Source organism: Adiantum capillus-veneris, chromosome 13 (genome assembly GCF_014529385.1).
Source record: "Adiantum capillus-veneris isolate H3 chromosome 13, ASM1452938v2, whole genome shotgun sequence".
Taxonomy (NCBI): Eukaryota; Viridiplantae; Streptophyta; class Polypodiopsida; order Polypodiales; family Pteridaceae; genus Adiantum; species Adiantum capillus-veneris.
Window position 1 is genome coordinate 35,910,664 of NC_140943.1, and position 27,701 is coordinate 35,938,364.

General features: G+C 44.6%; 1 protein-coding gene across 1 annotated transcript in view; it reads right to left on the reverse strand.

Moving 5' to 3' along the window:
- Positions 1-491: 491 nt before the first annotated feature.
- The window catches only part of LOC147443811 (mitochondrial inner membrane protein OXA1-like), a 41,153-nt gene continuing 13,943 nt past the window's right edge, over positions 492-27,701 (reverse strand). Inside the window, exons 5-9 of the mRNA XM_086526608.1 lie at positions 3,614-3,689; positions 1,610-1,741; positions 1,385-1,492; positions 1,224-1,278; positions 492-1,143 (exon numbers count right to left, since the gene is read on the reverse strand). Of these exons, the coding sequence (XP_086382734.1) occupies positions 944-1,143; positions 1,224-1,278; positions 1,385-1,492; positions 1,610-1,741; positions 3,614-3,689 (571 nt within the window). The 3' untranslated portion in view covers positions 492-943. The remainder of the gene's footprint in view (positions 1,144-1,223; positions 1,279-1,384; positions 1,493-1,609; positions 1,742-3,613; positions 3,690-27,701) is intronic.

The following is a 27,701-nucleotide window of genomic DNA, read 5'->3' on the forward strand; positions in this document are numbered from 1 at the left end:
CAACTAACATGAACATCAAAGGTCCAACATTGGCGTTCAGGGCTGCTTTGTGGAATCCTTGGTGTCACCCTCAAGCAAAACCAGCATCCAACTCTGAAATAGGCCCTTGGCACCAAGTGCCAGTACCATGGGGCAAGTGCCGTAACAGCATAACAAAGGTGGGATCCACAACTAGGGACATGGGAGGAGAACGAAAGCCAGAAATACAAAAAGCAGCAGCAGCAAAAGGAGGAATACCGGAGAGGAGAAAAAGAATTAAGGCCGAAAACAGGGTGTGGTTAGAGGGAGACGCAGAAGAAACAAGAGAAGAGGCAGAGGCAGATAAGAAGAAGAAGAAGCTTGAAAACGAGCTGCAAGAGGAACCAAGAGGAGAAGAAAGTGGAGCTGCAGGCACAGAAGAACAAGATTCAACATTAGTTAACTTTTGACATGTGTAGCAGTACGTGATATAAACACACAGGCACTCATCTGATGTACACAGAATCCACCACTTCTTAAAGGCCACCTGAATCAAGGCTCTCATTAGGTTCAAATGACAAGGATACATTAACTTTTTTGCGGCTCCACTTTTCCACTAAGATAAAGCACTGCCAGAATGAATTCGCACTACCCACCTGTATGGGTGCCCTGAAAGGAAAATTTGGCATCAAGAAAATCGACAAATAAAGCTCCTCTATGGCTATCTAGTAGGGCCTAGACCCTGCCCTTATACTCTCCAACGATCGCTGCTCTTTTAATTTTCACGAGTCACCATCTTATCTTCGTCAGCAGTGTCGGCGTATGCTAGTCAGCACCATATTTTATTCAAAAAATTGACTGCGAGCATTAAAAGCTCCTAACTGAAACCATGCTCAGAGCGGATGATGTACCAGCAACATGTTGAAGCTGTTCTATCTGAGCTTCTATTCAATTGCAAGGGCCAAAATGAGAGAATCACTGTCAATCATGTCCGGCCATGACCTTTAGATTTGTTCCGCCCAAAAGCCAGCTTTTTCTTTCCAGAATTTCTTGTCCTTGTATCCGGCAGAGCTGGTGCCACAGGGGCTACGGCTGGTTCCGCAGGAGACGCAACCGTGGAAGATACTGCCAGATGTTCAGTGTCTGGAATCCCTACAAGGTGTTTGACAGCCTTTTGCTTGAATACTGTGGCAGCAGTAAGACAAATGTCAGCACAACTCTCAACCCTAGCTTTCTTTAAAAACATGTGCAGATAGATCACTTACAGTGCGCTTGAAATATTGAAAAAAGGTTTGAGGGAATCCAGTAAAAGAACAATCCCTGAAACACAAACACCCACACATCCAAGAACCCGAAGAAAAGAATTAACATCTTAAAAGGATTAGAAAGAGACACTCCCTCTCAGATATAATCGAATCTAGTTTACCGTTTCAAAGTTAAATGAGACGGGGAACATTATGACAGAAAAAACTCTTAAAAAATTCTTCATGTTTTTTGCGTATGGGTTTCCGTCCATGCCTTCTAAAGCACTTAGCTGTGAAAAGGAAATACACACTGCGTTACAAACTGTTGCATCAAAAGATCGATAGCTCAACCAATTATTAACAGCTCTTAGACAGCAAACCCCCTTTCATCATCATGAGAGACTTACCTCCACTGCAATTAGCATTGCTGTTGTGAGTGTGAGAGGTAGGATGTACGTGGTATCCTTAGCCGAAAGATCTGTGAAAAATAGCAAGCCTCCGTGTTTAAAGGACTCCAGTCGTTGACACATATTTGTTATCTGTGGCAAGTGTATATCCTATGTGTAAGTTGTTGCTAAGACTAGATATCTAAAATCAAGTAAAACTTTTCGAAATGGCATTCAGAAAACTGGCAACATAATACAACAAAAGCTTTTTTTGCTCCCTTCTATTCTTGAAGCCAGTGAGTGCATTCTCGAGACATAAATATAAGATTGACTTCACACATTCAGCTATGCATCTTTAAAACATTTCCACAAAGCTTGGTAGAGCACAATGATTATAAAAACGGGGTCTTCTATAATAAATAAATTCAAGAGACCAGCAAAAACATCTTACCAGTATGATGAGAACTGTACACATACAAAGGAAAACTGCCTCAACCTTCTTAGAGGCAATCAATTCCTGAATCTCCATAAATAATTTACAGAGAGGTGCCTATACTACGAAAGGACACTGTTATAGTAGATCTGACAGTGCTTATATGCTTGTAAAAACTTCAGCTAACTATGCGCAATCACTTACTGATCTTAGAATCTTTATCACAAAGGATTTAAAACAAATAGAAACAGAGCGTGGATGTCTTCTTTTTTGGTAGCTCTTCTGAACAACCCAGAAGCAATGGACAGGTTTCATTATCATAGGTAAGAAGAAAACGAGCTTCAAAAGCTAATACGCTTCTCCAAAACTCTTCAAAGGCATAGAACGAGTAAGACTTCAAACCTCATTGCTGCAAATTTACAGCTTGCGCCATCCACCTTTAAATAACAGGCCAAATCATATAATCATGGTGGTCAACCACAAGACAATGTAGTCGTCAGCCACTTGATGCATAGTATTCACTAAGTACTACAACATCCCTACTACTGTTGCCCACTAGTGAGTCAACCACAAGACAATGTAGTCGTCAGCCACTTAAATAAATAGTATTCACCAAGTACTACAACATCCCTACTACTGTTGTCCGGTAGTGGGTCAATGATTAGGCAGACTCAGAAAATAGAAAGCCTATCACAAAACAAAGCCTTAAATGGAAATATTTAAGGCTAACCAATAAGGCACTCGTACCACTAAAGAAGGAAGAATCAACACAAATTAACTGGTTAAAGGTTCCAAAACTTCACAATGCAATATGTTGTGTGCTAACACCATTTTATCATATATCGCCTTCACAGAGAAGTATCGACAATTCAAGGTAGACAGCGTAGCCATCATGGTTGCATTAATTCGCGTACCTTAACCCCTTGTTTCTTCCAATTTCTTTCTTATAGTTTGATAGCATCATTGTAGCCTGAGTTATCTTTTTTGTGTATGTAGTTACATGAAGTTTTATTATTGATAAGCAATACTTGAAATAAGTAAAGTTTTTGTGATCTTTTATCACATTGCGTACCTTACGTACCTTATCCAAGGGTGAGAAACAATACGCAGATTGTACTCGTACCTTACTGTTGGTACCTGACGTACATAACTAACTTAGTAACCATCGTGTTCATCATACATCCATGTCATCTTCGAAGAGACATTAAGCACCTGCAGTTCGAGTGTGAAGACGAAACTACCAAATGCAGCTCATACATTGAAATGCTTGATTCCATGTAGAACCCCAAGACCATGTGTAAAAAAAGGAGAATATATCTTACTTACACCATAACCTTCCTGAATCACATGTGCCAAATGCTTCATTCACCAACTCAAATTACAAAATGACTACAAAACAATTTCTCCCTCTCAAAGTCAGCAAATAAAATGTTTCAGATAGCTTAAGAAGGTAGCAGCACTACTCATAACTGCTATTCCAAGCATGATACTCAACCGGAGACGCGAAAAGCAATCATGCACTTAGTCTTTCAAGCTCTTATCCACATAAACTTTATAAGAATAATGTAATATTGAGGTTAAAGGGTACTCACAGCAAAAAAGAACGATAGGAAAACTGGAGCCTGTGCCACAGCACCAATAAATGGAGCAAGTGGAAATGTTTTATGCCTGAAAACCCCCAAAAAAAGAACGGTTATATCTGGCTTCCATAAAGCATGCATATCCATTACAAATCTATCCCTAGCATACCCATAAACCATTCAAACAATGATCCATCGCAAACATGGACCGTACAGCTCCAGAAAGCAACTTCTGTAAACCTTTATATACATGCTCAACAATCCTAGAGCATTTAGTCTATTTCAATGCATATGCAAGTAAAAGTACTATGGCTAACGAACTAAAACTTAATTTCACTATGACTTCAACCAACAAGAGCACAAAAGTGCCGTAACTATTTTGACTATAGCTAATTTACTATAAAAATTATTTTTGACAGTTAGTTGTTCACACATAAATTTATGGCGTAGTTTAGATCCAATAGATTTTTATCGGGTAAAATTCTGGTGTGATGCACCATAAAAAAATTTCCCGTCATCCGGGCAGTAAAGTAGTAAACAAGTAGTTGGATACAGTATAGAGAGCACAAATATAATTATCGGAAAGTATAAGGTTTATTTTTAAGCTTCCAAGGACACTCGTAAATCTTTTTTTTCAGTCTTTTTGTAACCGTAAATTTGTGCAAGTATGAAACAAGCAAAAACCGGTAAGAAATTATGAAATTAATTAGTTAAATTGTGTTTTTAACCATTCTTTTATGCAGGAGGGGTCCAAGAACATTAAAAGGGTTTAGAAACCTCTTGACCAGTTAAGTCTGAAAGGAACCAAATTGGCTGCTCGCTCTCAGACTCTGCATCCAGATGCTCTGAGAAGTGAGCCAACGCTGCCAAAAGCAGATCGCAAAGAAATCGCGGAAATCGAAGAAATCCGTACGGCAGCCACGTCAGCAGTCGCTTTGCTTTATTTTAATGTCCCTAGTGTCACTTTGGGCCCCTTGGCACTAATCCATTAAGTTGGGACAACTTTATTAGGGTGTGTGTATGTGTCCAAGCATTGCCACGTCGTCAGTTTGTGAAATACCCCCCTCTCATAAAGTTGGGACAACTTTATTAGGGTGTGTGTACGTGTTTGAGCACTCCCACGTCATCAGTTTGTGACACCATGTGAGGCTTGGGCATGTGATCGCTGGCACGCCTTACCCATTTCCAACACATGTGAAATCGTCCCCTCTTGTCACGTGCACATCTAACCCTATGTGTACGTGGACAAGCTACTTTATGACATGGGTTCAATTCAATTAGATTAGGAAGTGATCTGGCACTTTTGTAAGTTTGTTCGCAGACCGTGCATGTCCAGACACTTAGACTAAATGCATATCCTCTGGCTGCACACAGCATGATCATCAGATTTCCATCAGAACCCGTCAGGAGCATTTTTACAATGCATAGACCTATTTTCCCTATTTTAGACATTTTTTACTTATTATTTTTAAGTGACTCTTGTTGAGAACTAGGTAGGGCAAATTAGCAAGTGAAGTATATAAGAAAACCTAGTGCTAGCAAATCTGGCAGAAGAGGCAGCAGGAACACTTTGTTCAACAAGCAACTTCTTAGCAAGAGCCTCATCAGCAGACCTAGCGTTTTGCAACTGCAATACCTAGCGTTTTTCATCCATAGAACCAACCCTGGCGTTTTTGCACGGAAGATCAGCCCTAGCCTTAGCAGATTTACACAGCAAGGCCATAGCATTTTTGCAGATTGAGACCAGATTAGCCTTAGCGTTTTTTATCAACAAGAGGCCTAGCGTTTTGCAGATCTTTCGCGACAGAACCGATACAAGCATTAGTGTTTTCAGTTTTCAGCATCAAGACACATCAGAAGAAGTCCCAAACCTCGCAGATCTCACCTTCCCGCAGCAGATCCTTGCCGCACGGTCAGATCCAACGTAGTTTGCAGATTCAACCCGGAAAACGCAGATTTCAGCATCTGCATTTTCAGCACGTCGTCGTTGCATTGTCGTCATCGACATAGAGTCAGAATTCAGCAAATAAAGATTTGCATATTTCAGCCCTTAGCATTTTCAGATTTCAGCCCAGCTCGTCGTCGTCCTCATCGTCGGCGAGTCCAAAGCATTGTAGAGTTTTAGTGCAATCAATAGTAGACCGCTGTTGCCATAGAGAGTGGGGCCTTCGGAGGAGGGTTCTTGACAACATTCTGGTGTCGTATTCTTCTCTCTCTATCTCTCAGTCTCAGCACCTCATTCACAGTGTTCACCACTTTGTTTGTGTCCATTGCACTCTCTCACTAAAGGGACGGAAGGCTCTCCCTTCTGTAAGTAAAAAGAATCTTGAGCACAGTTCGGAGCACTCATCTTGAGCAAAGTTCAACATTCACTTCCCCTACACCTTACATTGGTATCAAAGCTTTGGTAGTGTTCTGCATTAGTCAAGGAAAGAACCACAAGAACCACAAATTTTTATTTGCTTGTTACGGCCGCACGTAACCCAAGACCTCTTGGGCATGTCGATTCGTAATCGCGTTTTTGAAGAGTGACAAGAAACCCAAAAAAGAAGGGCTTGTCCAACCTCCCCTTGTGCCTCTTTTCACTCATTGCGAGCGGACCGTGCACTTAACGGCCGGCCAATCGACGTGAGGTGGGAAAAAGCAACCTTGGTGTGAGCGCAAGGCCGCCAAGGGGTGCGCCCGGGGTAAAGAGAAGAGCTCGAGTAAGAGAAGATCCTTCTCTAACACAGATTGCAAGCTAAAGAAGAACCTCAGGAACCGCAAGACCCTCAAAAACCTCAAGACTCAAGACCCTCAAGAACCCAAGATCCACAAGAACCCAAGACGTCAGTGGATGGTCATCACCCGAAGCGGAATCGATACTTCGCATGGAGGTGGTGAGCAAGGGAGTGGCGAAGAAGAGTTTTCCCCACCAGGAGGTTTTTCTGACCCTCCCTCTTCCCCATCTACGCCAAGGATTGCACTAACTCCTATGGAGGCTTTCGACAAGATGATGATGGACAGGAAGTTGGAAAGCAAAAGAAAGGAAGCAAAGAAAGAATAGCAGCCATAGAGCGAAAATATGAAGAAAGAATGGCAGCCATAACGTGTGAGCACGAGCAAGCACGCTTGGAAGCCAAAGTAAGAAAAGCCAAATTGGATCGTGAGCGCGAAGAAAGACAAGCAGACTTTGATCGCGAGAACAAAGCAAGAAAAGCGACAAGTGACCAACACATGAAAGAGTTGTTGCGATTTTTTCCTAATGTGCAAGCACAGATTGAACAAAATCAGGAGAAGGAGACTCTCTCAGTCTTTTCTTCTCCAAAGCACGACACACATGATAAGCATGATGAATTGCATGATCAAGATAAGCATGATGATTTGCATGATAATGATAAGCATGATGATTTGCACGATAAGGATGTGATTGTTCACAAGGATGATGGTTTAGTTGATACTTTTTCTAGTGAAGCTAACCTCATTGCAGATTCGATCAATCACGAAGAACCGATCTTGGCTCTTGAGTCGAGGTCCACAAAACCCCCATAGGAAGATTCGATAGATCACGAAGAACCGATCTTGGCTCTCGAGTCAAGGTCCATAGAACCCCCACAGGAGGTATTGCGTATGCGAATGATTAGTCAGCATGCATTGTTCGAGTGTTTCATTCGTAATGCTTTCTTGTATTTGTCACTGTCCTTATGTGATCCCTTTTCATAATAGAAGCAAGAAGATCCTATTAATTGAAGGGCGAACAGAGTCTTGAAGATTCTTATTCATAAGGATACTGTCACAAGGTGGGCACCACGTGCCAATAGAAAAGAACAGACTGAACAACTTTAAGCACTTCAAATAACAACTGAACTGAAATGGAGAGAGAGAGACGACACGCGACACGGAGTGGCGGAATTCCACCCCAGAGAGTATTGGCCCCAAACCTTGGCGCCCCTTTCGGTATTTCTTTATATTGCATCAACACAATACAAGCCGGTACTCCAGACTCTGCACCTTCGTACTGAAGCATGCCAAAGAATGAGCCCTAGCCTCATATTTAAAGACCCTTGGCCTGAAAAGCAGTTATAGTAAAAAGCCTTTAAAACTCAAAAGCTTCTGGTTCAAAAGCAAAGCCAAAAAGCTACCAGCGCAATTTATGGAAATCCGTATAGCCTGCCACGTCATCAGCGAACGCAACACGCGGAAATCCGTATTGCCTGCCACGTCATCATGTCAACGCAATTTTTGGAATTTGTTTGCTGCCTTAGGGTTAGGGTCAGGGTTTCTGGAAGAAATTAGGGTTTGCAAGTTTTAGGGTTAGGGTTTTCAAAATTAGGGTTTGCAGGTTTCAAGGTTAGGGTTTCCAGCATTAGGATTTCAGCAGTTAGGGTTTCTGGCAGACATTAGGGTTTAGGGTTTTCTGCACTCGGGCAACCACATCATCACTTTGTGACACTTCTTCTGTTGCTTGTTCTTCTTAGGGTTTAGGCCCCTCGACCGGCATCTGTAAGTTGGCTCCATTCTTTAGGCTTTGACACGTCAGCAGTTTGTTACAGATACTCACACTATCTCCAAGAAGCAGCACTCTCACCATCACTTGAGGAAGAAGAAACAGAAGACGTTTAAGGCATGCGACAAAGACGTAAGTTCGAGTATTAAATATATAGCTTTCTTCTTCTCTTGAGCACCACGAGGAGCGATGGTGTCGAGAAAAGGTCTTGTCACAAAGTGATGATGTTAGGTGCAGCGGAATGAATGTTTGCGCGTTGCTCAAGATGAGTGCTCCGAACTGTGCTCAAGGTTCCTTTTAGTTCTTATGGAAGAGAGAGCCTTCCATACTTAATGGAAAGTGCAATGATCACGAACAAAGTGAGTGGATATTGTGCGTGCAAGTGTATGAGACTGAGAGATAGAGAGAGAAGAGAATACGACACCAGAGACGTTGTAAAACCCTCCTCCAAAGGCCCCACTCTCGTCGGCGAGAGTGGTCTACTTATGATTGCACAAAGTGGTACAATGCGGATGCAATGGACTGATGCAACTTGGGACTATGCTGATGACGACGACGGTGATGACGACGACGACTTTAGGGCTGAAATCTGTGGTCTTCTATCTGCTGAATTTCGGGACTGTTTCGGTGGCTGAAAATGACTGTTTTGGCTGCGTTTTTATGGGCTGAAAATGAGGTTCTTCTGCAACCAACTAGGGCTGATTCTGCTGCTGTCCCATAGGGCTGAAAACGCTGCTGTTCTGATGCGGCAATGGCTGAAAACTACTAACGCTGGGCTGCCTTGTATCCTTAGCCAAAAACGCTAGGCTTGATGGAATCCAAAAACGCTGATGGGCTGAAATTGGATATGCTGATCTGCTCTTGGAAACGCTAGCAAAACGCTAGGCCAATGGGGGATTGCTGGCGATGAGAAAATGCGAGGTCTGAGTGTAGGCAAGGATGGGAAAACCAAAAACGCCAAGGGAGATGATGGTTCTTGATGGGTTCTGCTGAGAAGACGCCTGTTGACCGGGAAGCTTCTGCTGCCTCTTCTACCATTTAGTGCTAACTTGGGTTTGCTTATATATTAACTTAGCAAAATTGCCCTACCGACTTTTGTTGGAAAGTCACTTAAAAATAATAAGTGAAAATACCAAAAATAGGGAAAATAGGCTAAATGCACTGGAAAATTCCCCTGACTGAATCTGATGGATTCTGAAGGGAATACTGATGATCATGCTGTGTGCAACCGGAGGATATGCATCTACACTCAGTGACTGGGCATGCACGGTCTACAAATAGACTCACAAAAAAACCAAATCACTTCTAATCTAGACTGACTTGACTAAACTGAACCCTGGTCATGCTGTAGCTTGTCCACGGACACATAGGGTTGGGATGTGTCACGTGACAGATGATGTGGCATTACTTGAAGGCTGGACTCCGGACAGTGAGGGGTCAAAACCCTAGTGAAAGAGGTAGAAGAAGTTTTACCAAACATACAACGGTTGCCGAGTGGCCTATTTTTAAAGATCAGCTCCCACCAACTTATGGGACCCTATCCGACGAGGCCTAGGGACAATAGACATAAAATAAAGCAGAACCACACACACACACACACACACACTCAAAGCTTGCGCAAAAACGTGGCAGCTGTATGGATTTCCGTAAAACGCACTAGCAGCTCTAAGCGCTAGCTTTTGGGGTAAGATGCTTTTAGATTTGAAGCTTTTCATGTACTGCTCTTTTATAAGGATTGCCACGGCCTTTCCGACAAATCAGCTTGGGAGCACTACGGAGAGAAGAGAACCCTCGGACATTGTATCTTTTGAAGCATAGTAATAAAGAAATACCAAGACGGGGCGCCAGTCTTTGGGGCCAATACCTCTAAGCGCAGAACTTCGTCGTGCCGTGTCGTCTCTCTCGGTTTTGTTAAGTTCTTTCAGTTTCTCTCGCATATGTTGCACTAGATCTTCGGCTTGGAGTGTCCAAGTTCATTACAGTGGTATCAGAGCTCATACGATTCTTCTTGGGATCCAATCCCTTTACTTGTAGCGCACATGGATTCAGTCACAAATCCCACCAGGAGGAAACTGTAGCACCCGATCACTCAGGTTCAGGAGAGAACAACGGGGAATTCAAACGTACACCAACCATCCTCTAAAGATTCGGAAGAAGAGTATAGTTTGTCTCGACCTCTTGAATACAAAAGAACAGAGATGCAGCGTCAACAACACGTTGACGCTTGTGCTTGATAGATGCTCCAATACTCAAAGGATTCCCAATACGCGAACTTTTGATCAAGCACCCACTTGAGGAGATGCATTCTTGATGGCATACCACCATCCGTTCACCTCTCAAGCTAGCTTTGAAGAAGAACACTAAAGTTGTAACAGACGTGGACACTCCAAGTCGAGAATCTGATACGACACACGAGAGAATCAGTTAAAAACACTTCACAACTTTAATCACAATTCAACTGAGTCGACATGGCCCGACGTCATTCCATTCCTAGAGAGATTGGCCCCAAAGACTGGCGCCCCTTTCGGTATTTATTTTTGCATTAATGCTTGAGCAAACTTACAAGGCCCGAGGGTCCTCTCTGCTCTACTCTGCTTGTCAGCCAAACTGAGCCAGAGAGTGGCCCTGGGTTTCAATCTAAAGGCCCTTAGGGCTCTCAAAAGCAGTTACATGAAAAGCTATGAGTCCAAAAGCAGCTTGACCCCAAAAACTAGCACCTAGGGCAGCTTGCACTGAACGCGGAAATCCGTAGAGTTGCCGTAAAATGCGTAAATCCGTACGGCCTGCCACGTCGGCAAGCCAACGCAATATGCGGAGGGTCCGTTCAGCCTGCCACGTCAGCAACCCCCCACGCTGGGCTTTATTTTTTAAATCCTTTTGTTCCCAAGGCCCCATCGGACGAGACCCCATAAGTTGGAACAACTTAACATCTCTGATTTGTTGTCCATGTGGACATGCCACGTCATCATTTTGTGACATACCCCCCTCTTGAAAGAATAGACATAAGCCATAAACCACTTCGATAGACACTAACTCTAAGTAACGACGCACTAGACGACACATATCTAGCAGTTGCACTAATCGTCCACATCCAAGATCGTGATTCTTGGCAACATATTTAGCAATCGCATCTATATCCACATTGGACCTCACTAATGTCGGATTAACTAATTCTTATTGTGATCATGTCTATAGAATTTGAAGACCAGAATGCTGCAATCATTTTGTCTTTCAATCCTGCACAAAGTCACATGAGAGAGTACACATAAATCAGTCATTTTTGGGAATTCCAATTTCCAAATTCTTTATTCATAAAGTCATACAACAGAATATTGTCAACACATCAGTATCCTTGAAATCCAAAGAAAAATCAGTGACTTTAGTCCATCTAGGTAACCTGTGACAAAGGAACAGTCCCCTCTTGTGCAGTCCTGTCTGCACCTCCAATATCTAAGGAGTATCTGCTAGGTCCTCCTCTCCATCCACTTCGCATCGAATGCCGGATAGTGCTTGAATTTCACTAAGAACCGCCATATCACTTTACCTTTCACTTTCCTTTCTTTGTGAGCCAATATATGTTCTCGAACGAATATCTCCTCGCTCTCTTCCACTTCAGGTTGCTCATCAGGCTCCCTGTCAACTAGCACCTCACCCTTAAAGGGTTTCAAGAGACTCAAATGAAAAGCATTGTGAATCTTCCAAGTGTCTGGCAACTTGAGTCTGAGGGATACATCATTTATCTTCTCTTGAATCTGGAAAGGGCCATAACATGTCACGAGGACGTGGCAGTTATTAACCATGTCACAGAGATGTGGCAACTGCTAACCTTGGTTGTTGGTTTCTTTCCAATGGGGTTTATTTTATTTGTTTTGAGACCCTCTTTTTGAAGTAGCAAACGGTCGGACATTGTATGGCCAATGTGAACGGTAGATTCACCCGCAGACGGGAAGTGGTCGGCACTGGAATTCGTATGGTAAGAGGATGTCTAGGCTCAGAGCAAGATCATATAGGTCCCCCCGTCGCACTTAGCAAGTTGGTGGATACTAGGAAGTGAACTCAATTAAGGCGTAAAGTCAAGGTGGGACTACCAACAAAAAGTATCCGACAGTTGGGCCACATTGCACTTTTGGATGCGGTCCCAATGAGGATAGATGGTCAGAAGACCAGTGGGAGCCCAACGGAAGCATCTCCTAAAATTTAGGGAGCTGCTATTTTGGGCCGTAGAATGTGTTCGCGTCATTACCTCCGGTATGACTAGGGGAACATTTTATAACTCTGCCGCGAAGTCAACTGACGCTAACCTCACCGTACAGGTGCAAAATCAGCGCTGTGTATGCGCTGTAATTTCACTGTTTTTCAGCCATACGGACGCCAAGACCATTGGGAATCGTGCTCCACTGACAGAGGACAGTTAGGGGATTGTTTGGGGCTGAAAACAGGGCAAAAACCAGTAAATACAGCGTGCTGAATTTACTGTTTTTGGACAGGAATCAGAGGGTATACGCCAGTGCAAGTATGTTCTAGCAGGGGAATTGGTTTTGCGCAAGTTTTGGGGCTGTTATGCTGCCGAAATTTGGCCAAAGCAAATGGTATCTAGGTGGATACACGTGAAGGATTCCCACGACCTTACCTTGTAATTTACCCTCCTCAAGAATAAAGAAATACCGAAAGGGGCGCCAATTTTGGGGCCTACGGGTTGTCGGTGTCTGCTCGGGGCATTCTAGCTCCGAGCCGTGTGTGTATTCAAGTGTTAATTCCCGTCGCAGGTTCTCTTTGCAAAGTGCTCTGTGTGTGTGTCTAAAGTAAAGAATTTCGGGTGAAAGCCAACGCCTACCGCCCTACGGGCCGGTTTCATAACACCTCATGCTGAGCTTTGGAAAAAACCGCTCCTTTCCCTTTCGTTTCCTTTGTCGTGCCTTCTCAAAGCGTAAGAGCACCCAATCATTTTGCTTCAACTGCAAGTCGGATCTATGCTTATCTGCTGCCTTCTTATGCTATGCTTGAGACTTCTCTAGAGCCTTGCGAACCTTGGGAAAAGCAATGTCCAAATCCCTCGTGTATTGATCCGCTTCAAAAATCTTGTTTTTGGTGCCTAGAAAAGAAGGAACCTTTTTAGCACCTTCGATTACTTCCAATGGTGCCTTCTATATGGAAGAATGAACCGTGTTGTTGTAGGCAAATTCTACCAAGAGCAAGTACTTTTCCCTTAGAGTCTGCTGATCCAAAATATAAAACTTCAATAAATTCAAAAACCACTGAATTGGTTATTTCAGATTGTTCGGCCGTCTGTGGGTGGAATCAAGATGAGAACTATAACCGTGTGCCAATGTTCTCCCAGATGCCCTCCAAAACAAACTTGTGAATCGAGGAACTCAATCCGAGACTATCAACTCAGGCATGCCATGTAACCAAAAAATCGAGATGAACACTCTCGCCAAATGGTCAAACAGACAATACTTTTTGAAGTTCAAGGATCGAGGAACCCACGAGGCAATGTGGGTCGATGAAGAGTTTTTCAAAGATTACCCAAAGTTATTGGCAGACTACAAGGAAGCCATGCAGCTCAGTACCAGTACCTCACTTTAAAAAGGAGGGGATGCCATGTGCACATCTAACCCTATATGCATGTGAACAAGCTACTTCAAGTCCAAGGTTCAAGTCAGCTTAGGAAGTGTTCTTACACCTTTGTGAGCCTGTGCACGCAGGCCTTGCATGTCCAGGCACTTCGAGTAGTTGTATATCCTCTTGTTGCACACAGCATGATTATCAGCATGACAGTCAATACCCATCATGAGCATTTTACAGGGCACAGAACCCATTTTCCCTATTCTATCCATTTTTCACTTATTATTAATAAGTGACTTTGTTGGGAAACTGGGTAGGGCAACTTTGCTAAGCTGGTATATATAGAAACCTAGCGCTAGCACTTTCTGACAGAAGAGACAGCAGAAGTTCCTACAACTTGCAGTGCACCTTCTTAGCAAGAACGGCAGAATACCCTAGCGTTTTCAGCCAACAGACCCTCTGCATTTTTCATCAGCAATACCAAAACAGCCCTGGCGTTTTGCACATCCCAAATTAGGCCTAGCGTTTTGCAGATTCCCGGTGACAGATCAGCCCCTAGCAGTAGCGTTTTTAGTTTTCAGCGCTTAGACTCCACAAGATCAGCCCCAAACCTGGCAGATCTCACCTAACCCACAGCAAATCCTCACCGTACCGTTAGATCAACCAACGTTTTCAGTTTCAGCCCGTTGACCGCAAATTTCAGCATCTGCATTTTCAGCGCATCGTCGTCGCGTCGTCACCATCGCCGTCCTCGCTGCCGACACAGTATCAGAATTCAACAATTAACAGATTTGCAGATTTCAGTCCCTAGCATTTTCAGATTTCAGCCCGTCTCGTCGTCGTCATCATTGTCGTCGACATCGTCGGCAAGTCCATTGCATCTAGACCATTGTACCAAATTTGTGCAATCAATAGCATAGACATCTCTCGCCATAGAGGGGGCCCTTGGAGGGTTTGAGAACCGTCTGGTGTCGTATTCTTCTCTCTCTCTCTCTCTCTCTCTCTCTCTCTCTCTCAACACCTTCATTCACAATGTCATTCACTTTGTTTGTGATCATTTGCACTCTCTCACTAAAGGAACGGAAGGCTCTCCCTTCCGTAAGTAAAAGGAACCCTTGAGCACGTTTCGGAGCACTCATCTTGAGCAAAGTTCAACATTCACTTCCGTTGCACCTTACATGGAGCCATTGCTTTTAAGTTTAATGCTTTTGAAGCTCTGCTTTTTAGCAACCCTTGTAAATCTTTATAAGTGACCCAAGGGGGTCACTCCGCAGAGCATCTAGATGCATAGTCTGAGAGCGAGGACCCGGGGGTCAGTCGTACTTTGCTCAAAGATTAATATAAAAGAAATATCGAAAGGGGCATCAGTCTTTGGGGCCATTATGTAACAGACTTGGACACTCCAAGTCAAGAATCTACCGCGACAGCACAAATAAATACTTCAAAACAATTTACAGTTCACAATTGATTCGACACTGGCCCGGCGGAGTTCCGTGCCTAGAGATATTGGCCCCAAAGACTAGAGCCCCTTTCGGTATTTCTTTTTGTATTAATCTGAGTTCAAAGTACAAGAGTGTGGGCAAGCGCTCACACTTAGACTCTGCGTCCAGATGCTCTGAGTTGTGAGAGGCCTACCCACATATTTAAAGAGTACAAGGGATGCCAAAAGCAGAGCCCAAAAGCTGAAAAATCAAAAGCCCCAAAAGTTTCTAAGTTTAAAAGCTTTCAAAATAAAGCAACTTTAATTTTCCCTCTCATAGGCTTAGTGGAAAATAAAGCAACTTGCTCTCTCTCTCTCTCTCTCTCTCTCTCTCTCTCTCTCTCTCTCTCTCTCTCTCTCTCTCTCTCTCAACTACTTGCGTAGAATAAAGCCAGAATTGCGTAGCCCCAAAAGCAGCCAGAATCTGCCGTAAATGGAGCATTTCTGTACAGCTGCTACCACCTCAGCATTCCACAAAATCCGCCGTATTTTCCGGACAGGCCTGCCACATCATCATTCTACAGAAGGTCTTTTTCCCGCGGGGATTGTCCATGCCTAGGGGTAGTGTGTGTGTACACTGGGCAGCCACGTCACCAGTTTGTGACATACCCCCCTCTTGAAAGCATTGTAATCGCCCTCGATTACGCCTGCAAAACAAACAGAAGCCATAAACTACCTTAGCAGACACTGACTGTTAGTACCGACGCACTAGGAACACACATCTAGCACGTGTATCAATCGACAGTCACATCACACGACATCACAGGACATCACATGACAAATCACATTCAACATTCATTCGGATCTTAGACCATAATTTATCGCTAGCAAGCGCATCTAGATCCACTCAGGACATCATTGATGCTTGATTGACTAACCCCTATCTATTTGAGATCATTTAGACTAAAATGCTGCAATCTTTTCGTCTATGAGTTCCTGCAATTAAAAACAAGTCAAGAACAAATCAGTTTCATATTCCGGAATTCCATTTCATAATGTTAGGTGCAGCGGAATGAATGTTTGCGCTTTGCTCAAGATGAGTGCTACGAACTGTGCTCAAGGTTCCTTTTACTTACGGAAGGGAGAGCCTTCCGTTCCTTTAGTGAGAGAGTGCAATGGACACAAACAAAGTGAATGGACACTGTGAATGGAAGTGTATGAGACTGAGAGATAGAGAGAGAAGAGAGATACGACACCAGAGACGTAAAACCCTCCTCCGAAGGCCCCACTCTCGTCGGCGAGAGTGGTCTACTTATGATTGCACAATCTGGTACAAACGGTATGCATGAGACTGATGCAAGTCTAGGCTATGTCGACGATGACGACGGTGATGACGAAGTCGACCTAAGGGCTGAAATCTGCAATCTTTTATCTGCTGTCCAAAAACGCTATGGGCTGAAATCTGCTGCGGGTCCAAAAACGTTGATTTTTGGGGCTGTTTTTGTGGGTCTTTGTCACTGAAATTCTGCAGGTTTAGGGCTGAAAACAAGGATTCTTAAGGGCTGAAAACTGAGGTTCTTGCCGGGCTGAATCTGCTACTCTTTAGGGCTGATCTTGCAGGTCTCTAATGCTGAAAATTGCCGGGCTGAAGGCTGTAAAGGCTGGAGTCTGCAAACGCTGGGGAAATCCAAAAACGCTAGGGTTTTAGCATTTCCAAAAACGCTGGCTGATGTCTTGTCAAAACGCTAGGGTCTGGGCTTTGCTGGCGAGGGTGCTGATGCAAAACGCTAGGCACTGGGGCTTGCTGGCAATGGTGTGCTGGTGCAAAAACGCAAGGCAACGCTGATGAAGAAATGCTAGGATTGGGGAATCTGCTGCTTGGAGGGAAACCACCAAGGCTTGGTCTTGCTGAGAAGTTGCCTGCTGAGCTTGGCTCATGTTGCCTCTTCTGCCAAATAGTGCTAGCTCTAGTTTGCTTATATACAAACTTAGCAAAATTGCCCTACCTACTTTCCAACAAAAGTCACTTAAAAATAATAAGTGAAAAATGTCAAAAATAGGAAAAATAGGCTAAAATCACTGGAAAATTCCCCTGACTGATTCTGATGGATTCTGATGGGAATGCTTAAGATCATGTTGTGTGAAACCAGAAGATATGCCTCTACACTAAGTGTCTAGGCATGCACAGTCTACGAATAGACTCACAAAAGTGCCAGATCACTTCTAATCTAAACTGATTGGACTGATTGAAACTTGATCATGTTGTAGCTTGTCCACGGACACATAATCTAGATTGATCTTTGCCTAAAGCCATAGGTGCTGCGGAGTGGTCTACTTATGATTGCACAATCTGGTACAAATGGTATGCATGAGATTGATGCAAGTCTAGGCTATGTCGACGATGACGACGGTGATGACAAAGTCAATCTAAGGGCTGAAATCTGCAATCTTTTATCTGCTGTCCAAAAACGCTATGGGCTGAAATCTGTTGCGGGTCCAAAAACATTGATTTTTGGGGCTGTTTCTGTGGGTCTTTGTCGCTGAAATTCTGTAGGTTTAGGGCTGAAAACAAGGATTCATACCGGGCTGAATCTGCTACTCTTTAGGGCTGATCTTGCAGGTCTTCTAATGCTGAAAATCGCCGGGTTGAAGGCTGTAAAGGCTGGAGTCAACAAACGCAGGGGAAATCCAAAAACGCTAGGGTTTTAGCATTTCCAAAAACGCTAGCTGATGTCTTGTTAAAATGCTAGGGTTTGGGCTTTGCTGGCGATGGTGTGCTGGTGCAAAAATGCCAGGCAATGCTGATGAAGAAACACTAGGATGGGAGAATTTGCTACTTGGAGGGAAACCACCAAGGCTTTGTCTTGCTGAAAAGTTGTCTGTTGAGCTTGGCTCCTGTTGCCTCTTCTGCCAAATAGTGCTAGCTCTAGTTTGCTTATATACAAACTTAGCAAAATTGCCCTACCTACTTTCCAACAAAAGTCACTTAAAAATAATAAGTGAAAAATATCAAAAATAGGGAAAAAAGGCTAAAATCACTGGAAAATTCCCTTGACTGATTCTGATGGATTCTGATGTGAATGCTTATGATCATATGCTCTGTGCAACCAGAGGACATGCATCCACACTAAGTGTCTAGGCATGCATGGTCTACGAATAGACTCACAAAAGTGTCAGATCACTTCTAATCTAGACTGAGTGGACTGACTGAACCCTGATCATGCTGTAGCTTGTCCACGAACACATAGGGTTGGATGTGTCACGTGACATCCCCTCCTTTTCAAAGTGAGGTACTGGTAGTGAGCTGTATGGCGTCGAGGGAGATCGCCAATAGCATTTGGAATCCTGGAAGGGACTATTCGCCGGCCCACTCTGATGTGTGGGTCGTACGGTACTTGAACTTCATAAAGGTCTGCAAAGTCTTCTTCTTTGGGCCGCGCCGAAAGCGACACAAAATCTCCCGTGGCTCCTTCAATGCTTCAACTTCGTCGAGAGTCATGCTTCTTTCTTCTTCAAGAATCTCAACGGCTGAAAATTCCTGAAACCATTTCCAACACAAAACCATGAACATACCTATTCCATGTAAAGTGACTGGAAAAAATCTCGTCTTCCTCAAAGACTGTGCATGCAATGTAGATGAACAAAGAGACGGAGTGCCAAACCGTTCACCACACATACGCAAAAAATGAGATCGAATCTTTCTCTTATGATCTAAAGCAATCAACTGTGGCAATTCACAACGGAAACGCCCATGCTTGGTGCTCATACTGTCATGTGCTCTTTCTACAAATGTGTCATGCCAAGGAAGAGACATGGAATGTGACTTTCTTACATACATACTTTTCAGCTTTTCATGAACAATCCGCATACATTCGTGCTCATTCATGAGTGAAACGTGCTCAACATACAATATGTCATGCCTAATAAAAGGGATCACATAAAGACGTTGACTAAAATACAGGAAACGATCACGAATGAAACACTCGAACAATGCGTGCATATCAATCATGCGAACCCATAATACTTCCTGTGAGGGTTCTTTGGACCTAGGCTCGAGAGCCAAGATCGGTTCTTCCTGAATGATCGAGTCATCCTGTGGGGGTTCTTTGGACCTCGACTCGAAAGCCAAGATCAGTTCTTCGCAATTGATCGAATCTACAACGAGGTTAGCTTCTCTAGAAAAAGCATCCACGAACACATCATGCTTGTGAGAAATCCCATCTTGATCATGCAAATCCTCATGCTTGTCATTGGCATCCAAATCATCATGCTTAGCAATATCATTCAAATCATCGTGCTTGTCTTTGTCATCCAAATCATCATGCTTGTCATTCAAAATCATCATGCTTCTCAGAATCATCCAAAACATCATGCTCACCATTATCATTCGAATCATCATGCTCTTATCATCATGTAAATCTTGTGTGTCATGCTTTGGAGAAGAAGAGACTGAGAGAGTCTCCTTTTCCTGAATCCATTTGAGCCCCGTCCCCCTTTCCCCGTCACGGAATGCGTCCCTTGTGACTATGGCTCAAGGTTTCTTTTACTTACGGAAGGGAGAGCCTTCCGTTCCTTTAGTGAGAGAGTGCAATGGACACAAACAAAGTGAATGGACACTGTGAATGGAAGTGTATGAGACTGAGAGATAGAGAGAGAAGAGAGATACGACACCAGAGACGTAAAACCCTCCTCCGAAGGCCCCACTCTCGTTGGCAAGAGTGGTCTACTTATGATTGCACAATCTGGTACAAACGGTATGCATGAGACTGATGCAAGTCTAGGCTATGTCGACGATGACGACGGTGATGACGAAGTCGACCTAAGGGCTGAAATCTGCAATCTTTTATCTGCTGTCCAAAAACGCTATGGGCTGAAATCTGCTGCGGGTCCAAAAACGTTGATTTTTGGGGCTGTTTTTGTGGGTCTTTGTCACTGAAATTCTGCAGGTTTAGGGCTGAAAACAAGGATTCTTAAGGGCTGAAAACTGAGGTTCTTGCCGGGCTGAATCTGCTACTCTTTAGGGCTGATCTTGCAGGTCTCTAATGCTGAAAATTGCCGGGCTGAAGGCTGTAAAGGCTGGAGTCTGCAAACGCTGGGGAAATCCAAAAACGCTAGGGTTTTAGCATTTCCAAAAACGCTGGCTGATGTCTTGTCAAAACGCTAGGGTCTGGGCTTTGCTGGCGAGGGTGCTGATGCAAAACGCTAGGCACTGGGGCTTGCTGGCAATGGTGTGCTGGTGCAAAAACGCAAGGCAACGCTGATGAAGAAATGCTAGGATTGGGGAATCTGCTGCTTGGAGGGAAACCACCAAGGCTTGGTCTTGCTGAGAAGTTGCATGCTGAGCTTGGCTCATGTTGCCTCTTCTGCCAAATAGTGCTAGCTCTAGTTTGCTTATATACAAACTTAGCAAAATTGCCCTACCTACTTTCCAACAAAAGTCACTTAAAAATAATAAGTGAAAAATGTCAAAAATAGGGAAAATAGGCTAAAATCACTGGAAAATTCCCCTGACTAATTCTGATGGATTCTGATGGGAATGCTTAAGATCATGTTGTGTGAAACCAGAGGATATGCCTCTACACTAAGTGTCTAGGCATGCACAGTCTACGAATAGACTCACAAAAGTGCCAGATCACTTCTAATCTAAACTGATTGGACTGATTGAAACTTGATCATGCTGTAGCTTGTCCACGGACACATAATCTAGATTGATCTTTGCCTAAAGCCATAGGTGCCGCGGAAAAAAAATTGGGATCAGATTTCCCGTAGAAGAGAAATTGGCTGTGCTCTGATACCACAGAAACAGACTTGGACACTCCAAGTCAAGAATCTACCGCGACGGCACAAACAAATACTTCAAAACAGTTCACAGTTCACAATTGATTCGATGCTTGCCAGGCGGAGTTCCGTGCCTAGAGATATTGGCCCCAAAGATTGGCACCCCTTTCGGTATTTCCTTTTGTAAAGTACAAGAGTGCGGGCAGGTGGTCACACTCAGACTCTGCGTCCAGATGCTCTGAGTTGTGAGAGGCCTACCCACATATTTAAAGAGTACAAGGGATGCATCATGCCAAAAGCAGAGCCCAAAAGCTGAAAAATCAAAAGCCCCAAAAGCTTCCAAGTTTAAAAGCTTTCAAAATAAAGCAACTTTAATTTTCCGTCTCATAGGCTTAGTGGAAAAATAAAGCAACTTGCTTTCTCTCTCTCTCTCTCAACTGCTTGCATAGAATAAAGCCAGAATTGTGTAGCCCCAAAAGCACCCAAAATCTGTCATAAATGGGGCATTTCCGTACAGCTGCTGCCACGTCAGCATTCCGCAAATTCCGTCGTATTTTCTCGACAGGCCTGCCACGTCATCATTTTGCAGAAGGTCTTTTTCCCGCGGGGATTGTCCATGCCTAGGGGTAGTGTGTTGTACACTGGGCAGCCACGTCACCAATTTGTGACACAATACCTCTCGGCACGGAACTACGCTAGGTCGTGTCGACTCTCTTTTGATTTGTGAAGTATTTTGAAGTGATTCTCTGTTGTGTCGCGGTAGAATCTTGACTTGGGGTGTCCAAGTTTGTTACAGTGGTATCAAAGCACGACCGATTCCTCTTCTACCGGGAAATTTGATCCCTTTTCTTGCGACACTTATGGATTCCGAAAAGAAGCATCCAACTTCTTCTACAACCGCATAGGCGGGAGGAGACAACGCAAAAGATTTAAACAACTTAACAGAAGATAAGTACGGGCCACCTCGGCATATACAGTATGAACTTTTGGAGATGGAACGTCGACAACAGGTTGACGAGTGCACAAAACAGATGCTTTAGTTTGCTAAAGATCCCCAATTCGCAAAATTTTTGTCTCAGCAATCCATGGCTCGAGTGCATACTCAGTGGCAGAAAGCCATCGAACCACCAATTAAACCGACAATCAAGAAACCTCCTTCTCGAAGGATGTTTACAGAACAAGAACTTCAAAAGGAAGTCGTGTAACAAATTGTTGATGTGTCAAAGCCACTGAAGAACGGAGCCAACCTGCAGATTCCGGCCGAGAAGCCAAAACCCTACGAAGAAGCAGCAGAAGAAGAAGAAGAAGTTTTACAGACTTCCAAAGTCTTAACGAGTGGCCTATTTTTAAAGAAGAGTTCCCACCAACTTACGGGACCCCGTCCGATGGGCCCCAAGTGACATAAAGGCTTAAAAAATAAAGCAAAACACACTCAAAAGACTTTGCACATCAAAATATGATGATGTGGCGCTTGTACGAACGTTCCGGAATTCGCGGCGGATTTTTAGGGAAATCCCGAAATTTTAGGAAAGTGATTTTTCGGTGTCAGCTTTTCATATTTAATGCTTTTAAGCTTTGGGCCTTTAAATATGAGCCTTGGGGGCCCTCTCTGGCACTCTTCAACGCGCAGATTGCACAGGAGGTGCTCCCCGGCTATTGTACTTTGAGAATCAGCAGTAATTTAAAGAAATACCGAAAGGGGCGCCAAGGTTTGGGGCCAATACTCTTTGGGGTGGAATTCCGCCACTCTGTGTCGCGTGTCGTCTCTCTCTATTTCAGTTCAAATGTTATTTGAAGTGCTTAAAGTTGTTCAGCTTGTTCTTTTCTATTGGCACGTGGTGCCCGCCTTCCACGTGCTTGCCTTGTGACAAGTCGTATTGGTTGGCTCCGACTTGAGCGAGGAGGACAGAAAGGGCAAAAAGTGAAGCAGCAAGCAAAGCTTCAAAAAGAGCAAGAAAAAGACAAAGAACTCAGATTCCGACCAATTTCTGATAGCTCTACGGAGGAGTCAACTCCTGAAAGTTCAGACTCCGACGACCACATGTTTTATGCGAAGAAGAAGTACTTCTCCGGAGCCAACCAATACGACTTCCTCGAAGACAAGAGCAAGAAGACAAAGGAATGAGGCTGATCAAGAACTTCCTTTGGTCAGGGCGTGACACTTAGATAGCCCGAGCCAAAGCAGCTTGGCAGGTCATCACTCTTCCTTGTTCTCAGGGAGGGCTTGGGATCATAGACACAGCACAGCAGAGTAGAGCCCTTCTTGGGAAGTTCATCGTCAGAGGACTTCTTCCAGATGAGGAGCCCTGGAAGGAGTTCTTGCTACAGCGGCTTCGTGCTAGGGTGCCTTAGGCTGGAGGCCCTGGCGACCTTCGACCAAATGGATCTTCACAGAGATGCGCAAAGTTGGCTTGAGCAGGAGACTAGAGGACCGCTTCACTGTAAGTTTGCTTCGATCTTGGGAGCACCTGCAGCGAGGCCTGGAGCAACGTCAGCCTACTTGCATGGAGAAGCGCCTGAGACAGCCCCTTGTTTGGAACCCCATGGTTAGCACTCAAAGAATCCACTTGGTTGGTAGTTGGCCTCATGTTTCCTGGGGTCCCAAGGCAACGGGTCCAGCACGCTCTTTAGGTGACTGGTTACAGTTTTCAGGCTTGTCAAAGGAGCTAGAGGGGTTTCAACTACAGGGCATGAGAGGGGTGCAGAGCATGTGCAAGGACTCTCAGAGGCAGTACCAGCGGAGTGGCTCACACCTCTCGAGCCAGCAACGCCCAGATGGATGGGAGCCTTCACGCGACTGGAGGTTCTCATCTCAGTTCGGGCTTGTTCAGAGACTGTACCCTCCCTGTTTTTCGAGTTACAGAGTGAGCGACGCTTACAACGAGTTGCAGTAGAGGCCCCGCAGGTGGCAGAATGCTGTTTTCAGAGGATCCGGGTGGTGGGCATCTGTGGGAGGACTTGTGTCATCGATCCTGACCCAGCAGCTCTTGAGACTGGACACTGGAGACTGTGGGCTTGGGAGAGCTGTCCATTGGCACGAGTATAGTGGGATCCTGGAGAGTGGCTTTGGAGGAACCCTTTCTCTTCTGCAGACCACCCAGGTGTCCCTTTCTTTCAGTACACTGTTCGATTGGAACGTCACATACTGGCAACACACAGAGAGGCTCGCACTGCTGCAGCACCTCATTGGCAGGAGGAGGGTCTCATAGTTGAGTTCTTGGCAGCTTTTTGGGAGAGGTTGTGGGACTCCAGACAGCCAAGGCGAGTCACTTTGTTTCAGTGGCTGGTCACACACAGAGCTACAGCAGTTGGGAGCTGGCTTGTACATAGTGGTCTTTCGGCCGCATGTGCAGCTTGTACCATCTTGTGGAGAGTCAACGTCACTGTCTTTGGGACTGTCCTTTGGCACAGCAAGTGTGGCTTCGTGTTCTTCGGCTTATGCCTGCTCTTTCCACGGCTCGGCAGTACACTTGGGGGGCAACTGCTTGGTCCACTCTCACGGGCCCGGCACTTCAGTTTGAGCTATCTTCCACCAGCAGGATGATAATGATGCAGGGAGGGCGACCTACACTCCAGCCTGCCACACAGAGCTTACTCCACAGGAGTGGTGCAGAGAGAGAGGAGTGTTGGGAGCTCATCAGTGGCCTGACACTCTGGTTCATCTAGCGGACCCGCTGCTTCCGCATCTTTGAGGCTCGCCCTGTACCACCAGCAGGGACTGTTCGCGAACTTTGGCTAGAGCTGATCCACACACTCAGAGGACAGGTCGAGAGACTCCAAGGCAGCTCCGACCGCATGCGGGAGCGCAGAGAGGCATTCCTTCGACTCTGGTGTCCTAGGCCTTTTTTCACCATGGTCAAGGGTGTACTCAGATGGCACTATTGTCCACCTATGTGGCTCTTCCCTCCTCCCATTTCTTGATTTAGCCTCATTGTACATATGCTGTTTTTTCATTGGAGAGCCTCCCCGTCATGGTTGTTGTAGCCCTCTCTTGAAGAGGAGGTTGTAGCTCTATGGGCAGTTTCATTAACTAATAGAAGGATCTTTTTCTCGGAAAAAAAAAAAGAAGACAAAGGAATTTAAAGAACGTGGACAATCGATTAAATTTGAATCCTTTTCTGGATTCCGAGATGCTTCGAGGGCTTTGGCCTTCATCCAGCAGTTTGACGTAGCCTTCTCTGGAGGGCATTACTCAGAGCACTCCAAGATCAGGAGGGCCGCGTCTCTTCTAAAAGGAAATGCTTGAACATGGTGGTCAACTCTTCTTTTGAAGAAAGAAGCTCCAATCAAGTGGTTGAAATTCAATCGGCTCTTTAATTCTTTTTGGCTAACTCGGGAGTACGAACGGGATGTACGAACCGCTTGGAACCATCTTCGGATGACCAAGGGATACTCTTTGATGCTTATTGCGAGAGGTTTTGGGACACTTTTCTACCAACCTCTTCATTTAAGAAGGTCACCTTTAAGGAACAGATTGAGCGTTTTTGCTACGGAATCCCTACAAAGATTGGAGATTACTGCCTTGAAGAAAAGTTGGATTCTATTCAAGGATTAATGGGTCATGCGAAACAGGGTTTCTCGATACATTCGGGGAATTTGACTTACCCCACTGATGAAATTTTGACCCAAAGGACCAGACAAACCTCCAACAATAAAAGTAAAAAGAAAAAGAGTTCCCAGGAAAAGAAGGATACACGACCCCGACTGACTCTTCGAGAAAGGGCTAACTATCTCAAAGAGGGAAAGTGTTTTCGTTGCGGGGAACAAGGGCACATCTCTGCAAAGTGTCCCAAAAAGGCACAGCAAGGACATACTGAAGATAGGCCAGAGAGTTCTAGAGCAACCGAGGAACGTGGCAGAAAAAGCAAGATCAAGAAGCCCTTATCTTTTTCGATGGAGAAGCCAAGGCCAACTTCATTTCCCCTGAATTGGCGGCGCGGCTTGACATTACGCCCGACAGGATGGGACCACCAGCAGAGGCAGTTCTAGCAACATCCGGACGGGATATAGCCATTACGCCTGTCATTGGCAAACTTCGTTTGCATTGTCAGGGGTATTTAAGTTTTTGCTGAGGCAAGAGCCTATGTGAGTAGGAACAGGAGTAGCTAACTGCTGCTCCAAAAGCAGGCACCGGTGAGGGTGATAACCTCACCGTACAGGTGCGTTTTGAACGTTGGTTATGCACTGAATTTGAACTGTTTTTCAGCCATACAGATGCCAGAACCATGGGGAACAATGTCCCACTCTTAGAGGACAGTTCAGGGACTGTTTAGGGCTGAAAACAGGGCAAAAACCAGTAAATACAGCGTGTTGAATTCACTGTTTTTGGGCAGAAAACAGTGAGTTCCAGCAGGGAAATTGGTTTCGGGCCAGTTTGGGGTGATATGCTACTGAAATTTTGCCAGAACAGGTGGTATCTAGCTGGATAGAGGTAAAGAAGTCCGAGGACTCTTCTTTGTGATTTACCCTCTTAAAGAATAAAGAAATACCGAAAGGGACGCCAATTTTTGGGGCCAACAGGTTGCCGGTGTCTACTCAGAGCATTCTAGCTTCCGAGCCGTGTGTGCTTTAAGTGTTAATTCCCGTCGCAGGTTACCTTTGCAAAGTTCTCTTTGTGTGTGAAAGTCTAAAGTAAAGTAAAGAGTTTGGGTGAAAGCCATAGCCTACAGAGCCACGGGCCAGTTTCAATTAGCTTGTGGGTCTTTGATGTATGCCATGGTTGCTACACGATCGGATATTGCTTATGTAGTGGGAGTTGTTAGCAGGTTTATGTCTAACCCTGGCAAACCAGATTGGGAGGCAGTGAAAAGCATTTTCAGGTACTTGAAAGGTACACAGGACACATGGATATGTTATGGAAAGGGTACATTGTCTATGTGGGGATTCTGTGATTTGAACATGGCAAGTGATCTTGACACTCGGAAATCTACCAGTGGTTATGTCTTTACATTGGCTGGTGGAGCTAATTCTTGGTGTTCAAGATTGCAAAAGATTGTTGCATTGAGCACTACAGAGGCTGAATATATTTCAGTCACAGAGGCTTCAAAAGAAGCCATTTGGCTTGGCCGTCTTGTGAGGACTTTTGGTCTTCCAGCTCATGCTCCAATGCTTGGTTGTGATAATCAGTGTGATGTATGCCTGGCTAAAAATGCCATGTTCCATGCTCGTACCAAACACATTGATGTGCGGTACCATTTTATACGCTAGGTGCTGGAAGATGGCCTTGTCACACTAACAAAGGTCAAAACACAGGATAATCCTGCAAATGTTCTCGCTAAGTGTCTTACTAAGACACAACATCAGCATTGCTTACACTTACTGGGAGTTACTTAAAGGTACCACATCGGGCCCTGAAGTGGGAGGTTGTAATTTGTTGGGTCTAAAGGCAAAGGCCTTCTGGCCACCCTTGTACATTATTTTATTCTTTGGGTGTGAACCACCCCTAGGGTCACTTATGTGACCCTTATAGTGTGTACCCTCATAATAATAAAATATACATTGAAAAGTGCCGTTTGAAGCACACGCCCTACACCAACGTACGATTTTCTCTTCTCTCTCTCTCTCCTTCGTAACTTGCAAGAACAGCTCCTACTGCCAGCGGTTCCTTCAGGATAGTCACGACCCTTAACTCAAGAGACATGCCTCTTCACCAAAAGCCTCACTCCTTCAACGATTGGTCACCACCCTTCGCTCTACGGTTGCGACTATTTGTCTAATGGTTGCAGCTCTTCGCCGAAATGATGTCTTTACGTCTAAAGTCGCTTCTATTCACCATGAGACATGTCTTTTCATTTGTGTCTCTTCGTCTCCTATATAAGGAGCCTATTGTACTCAGTTTTCAAGCATTCACT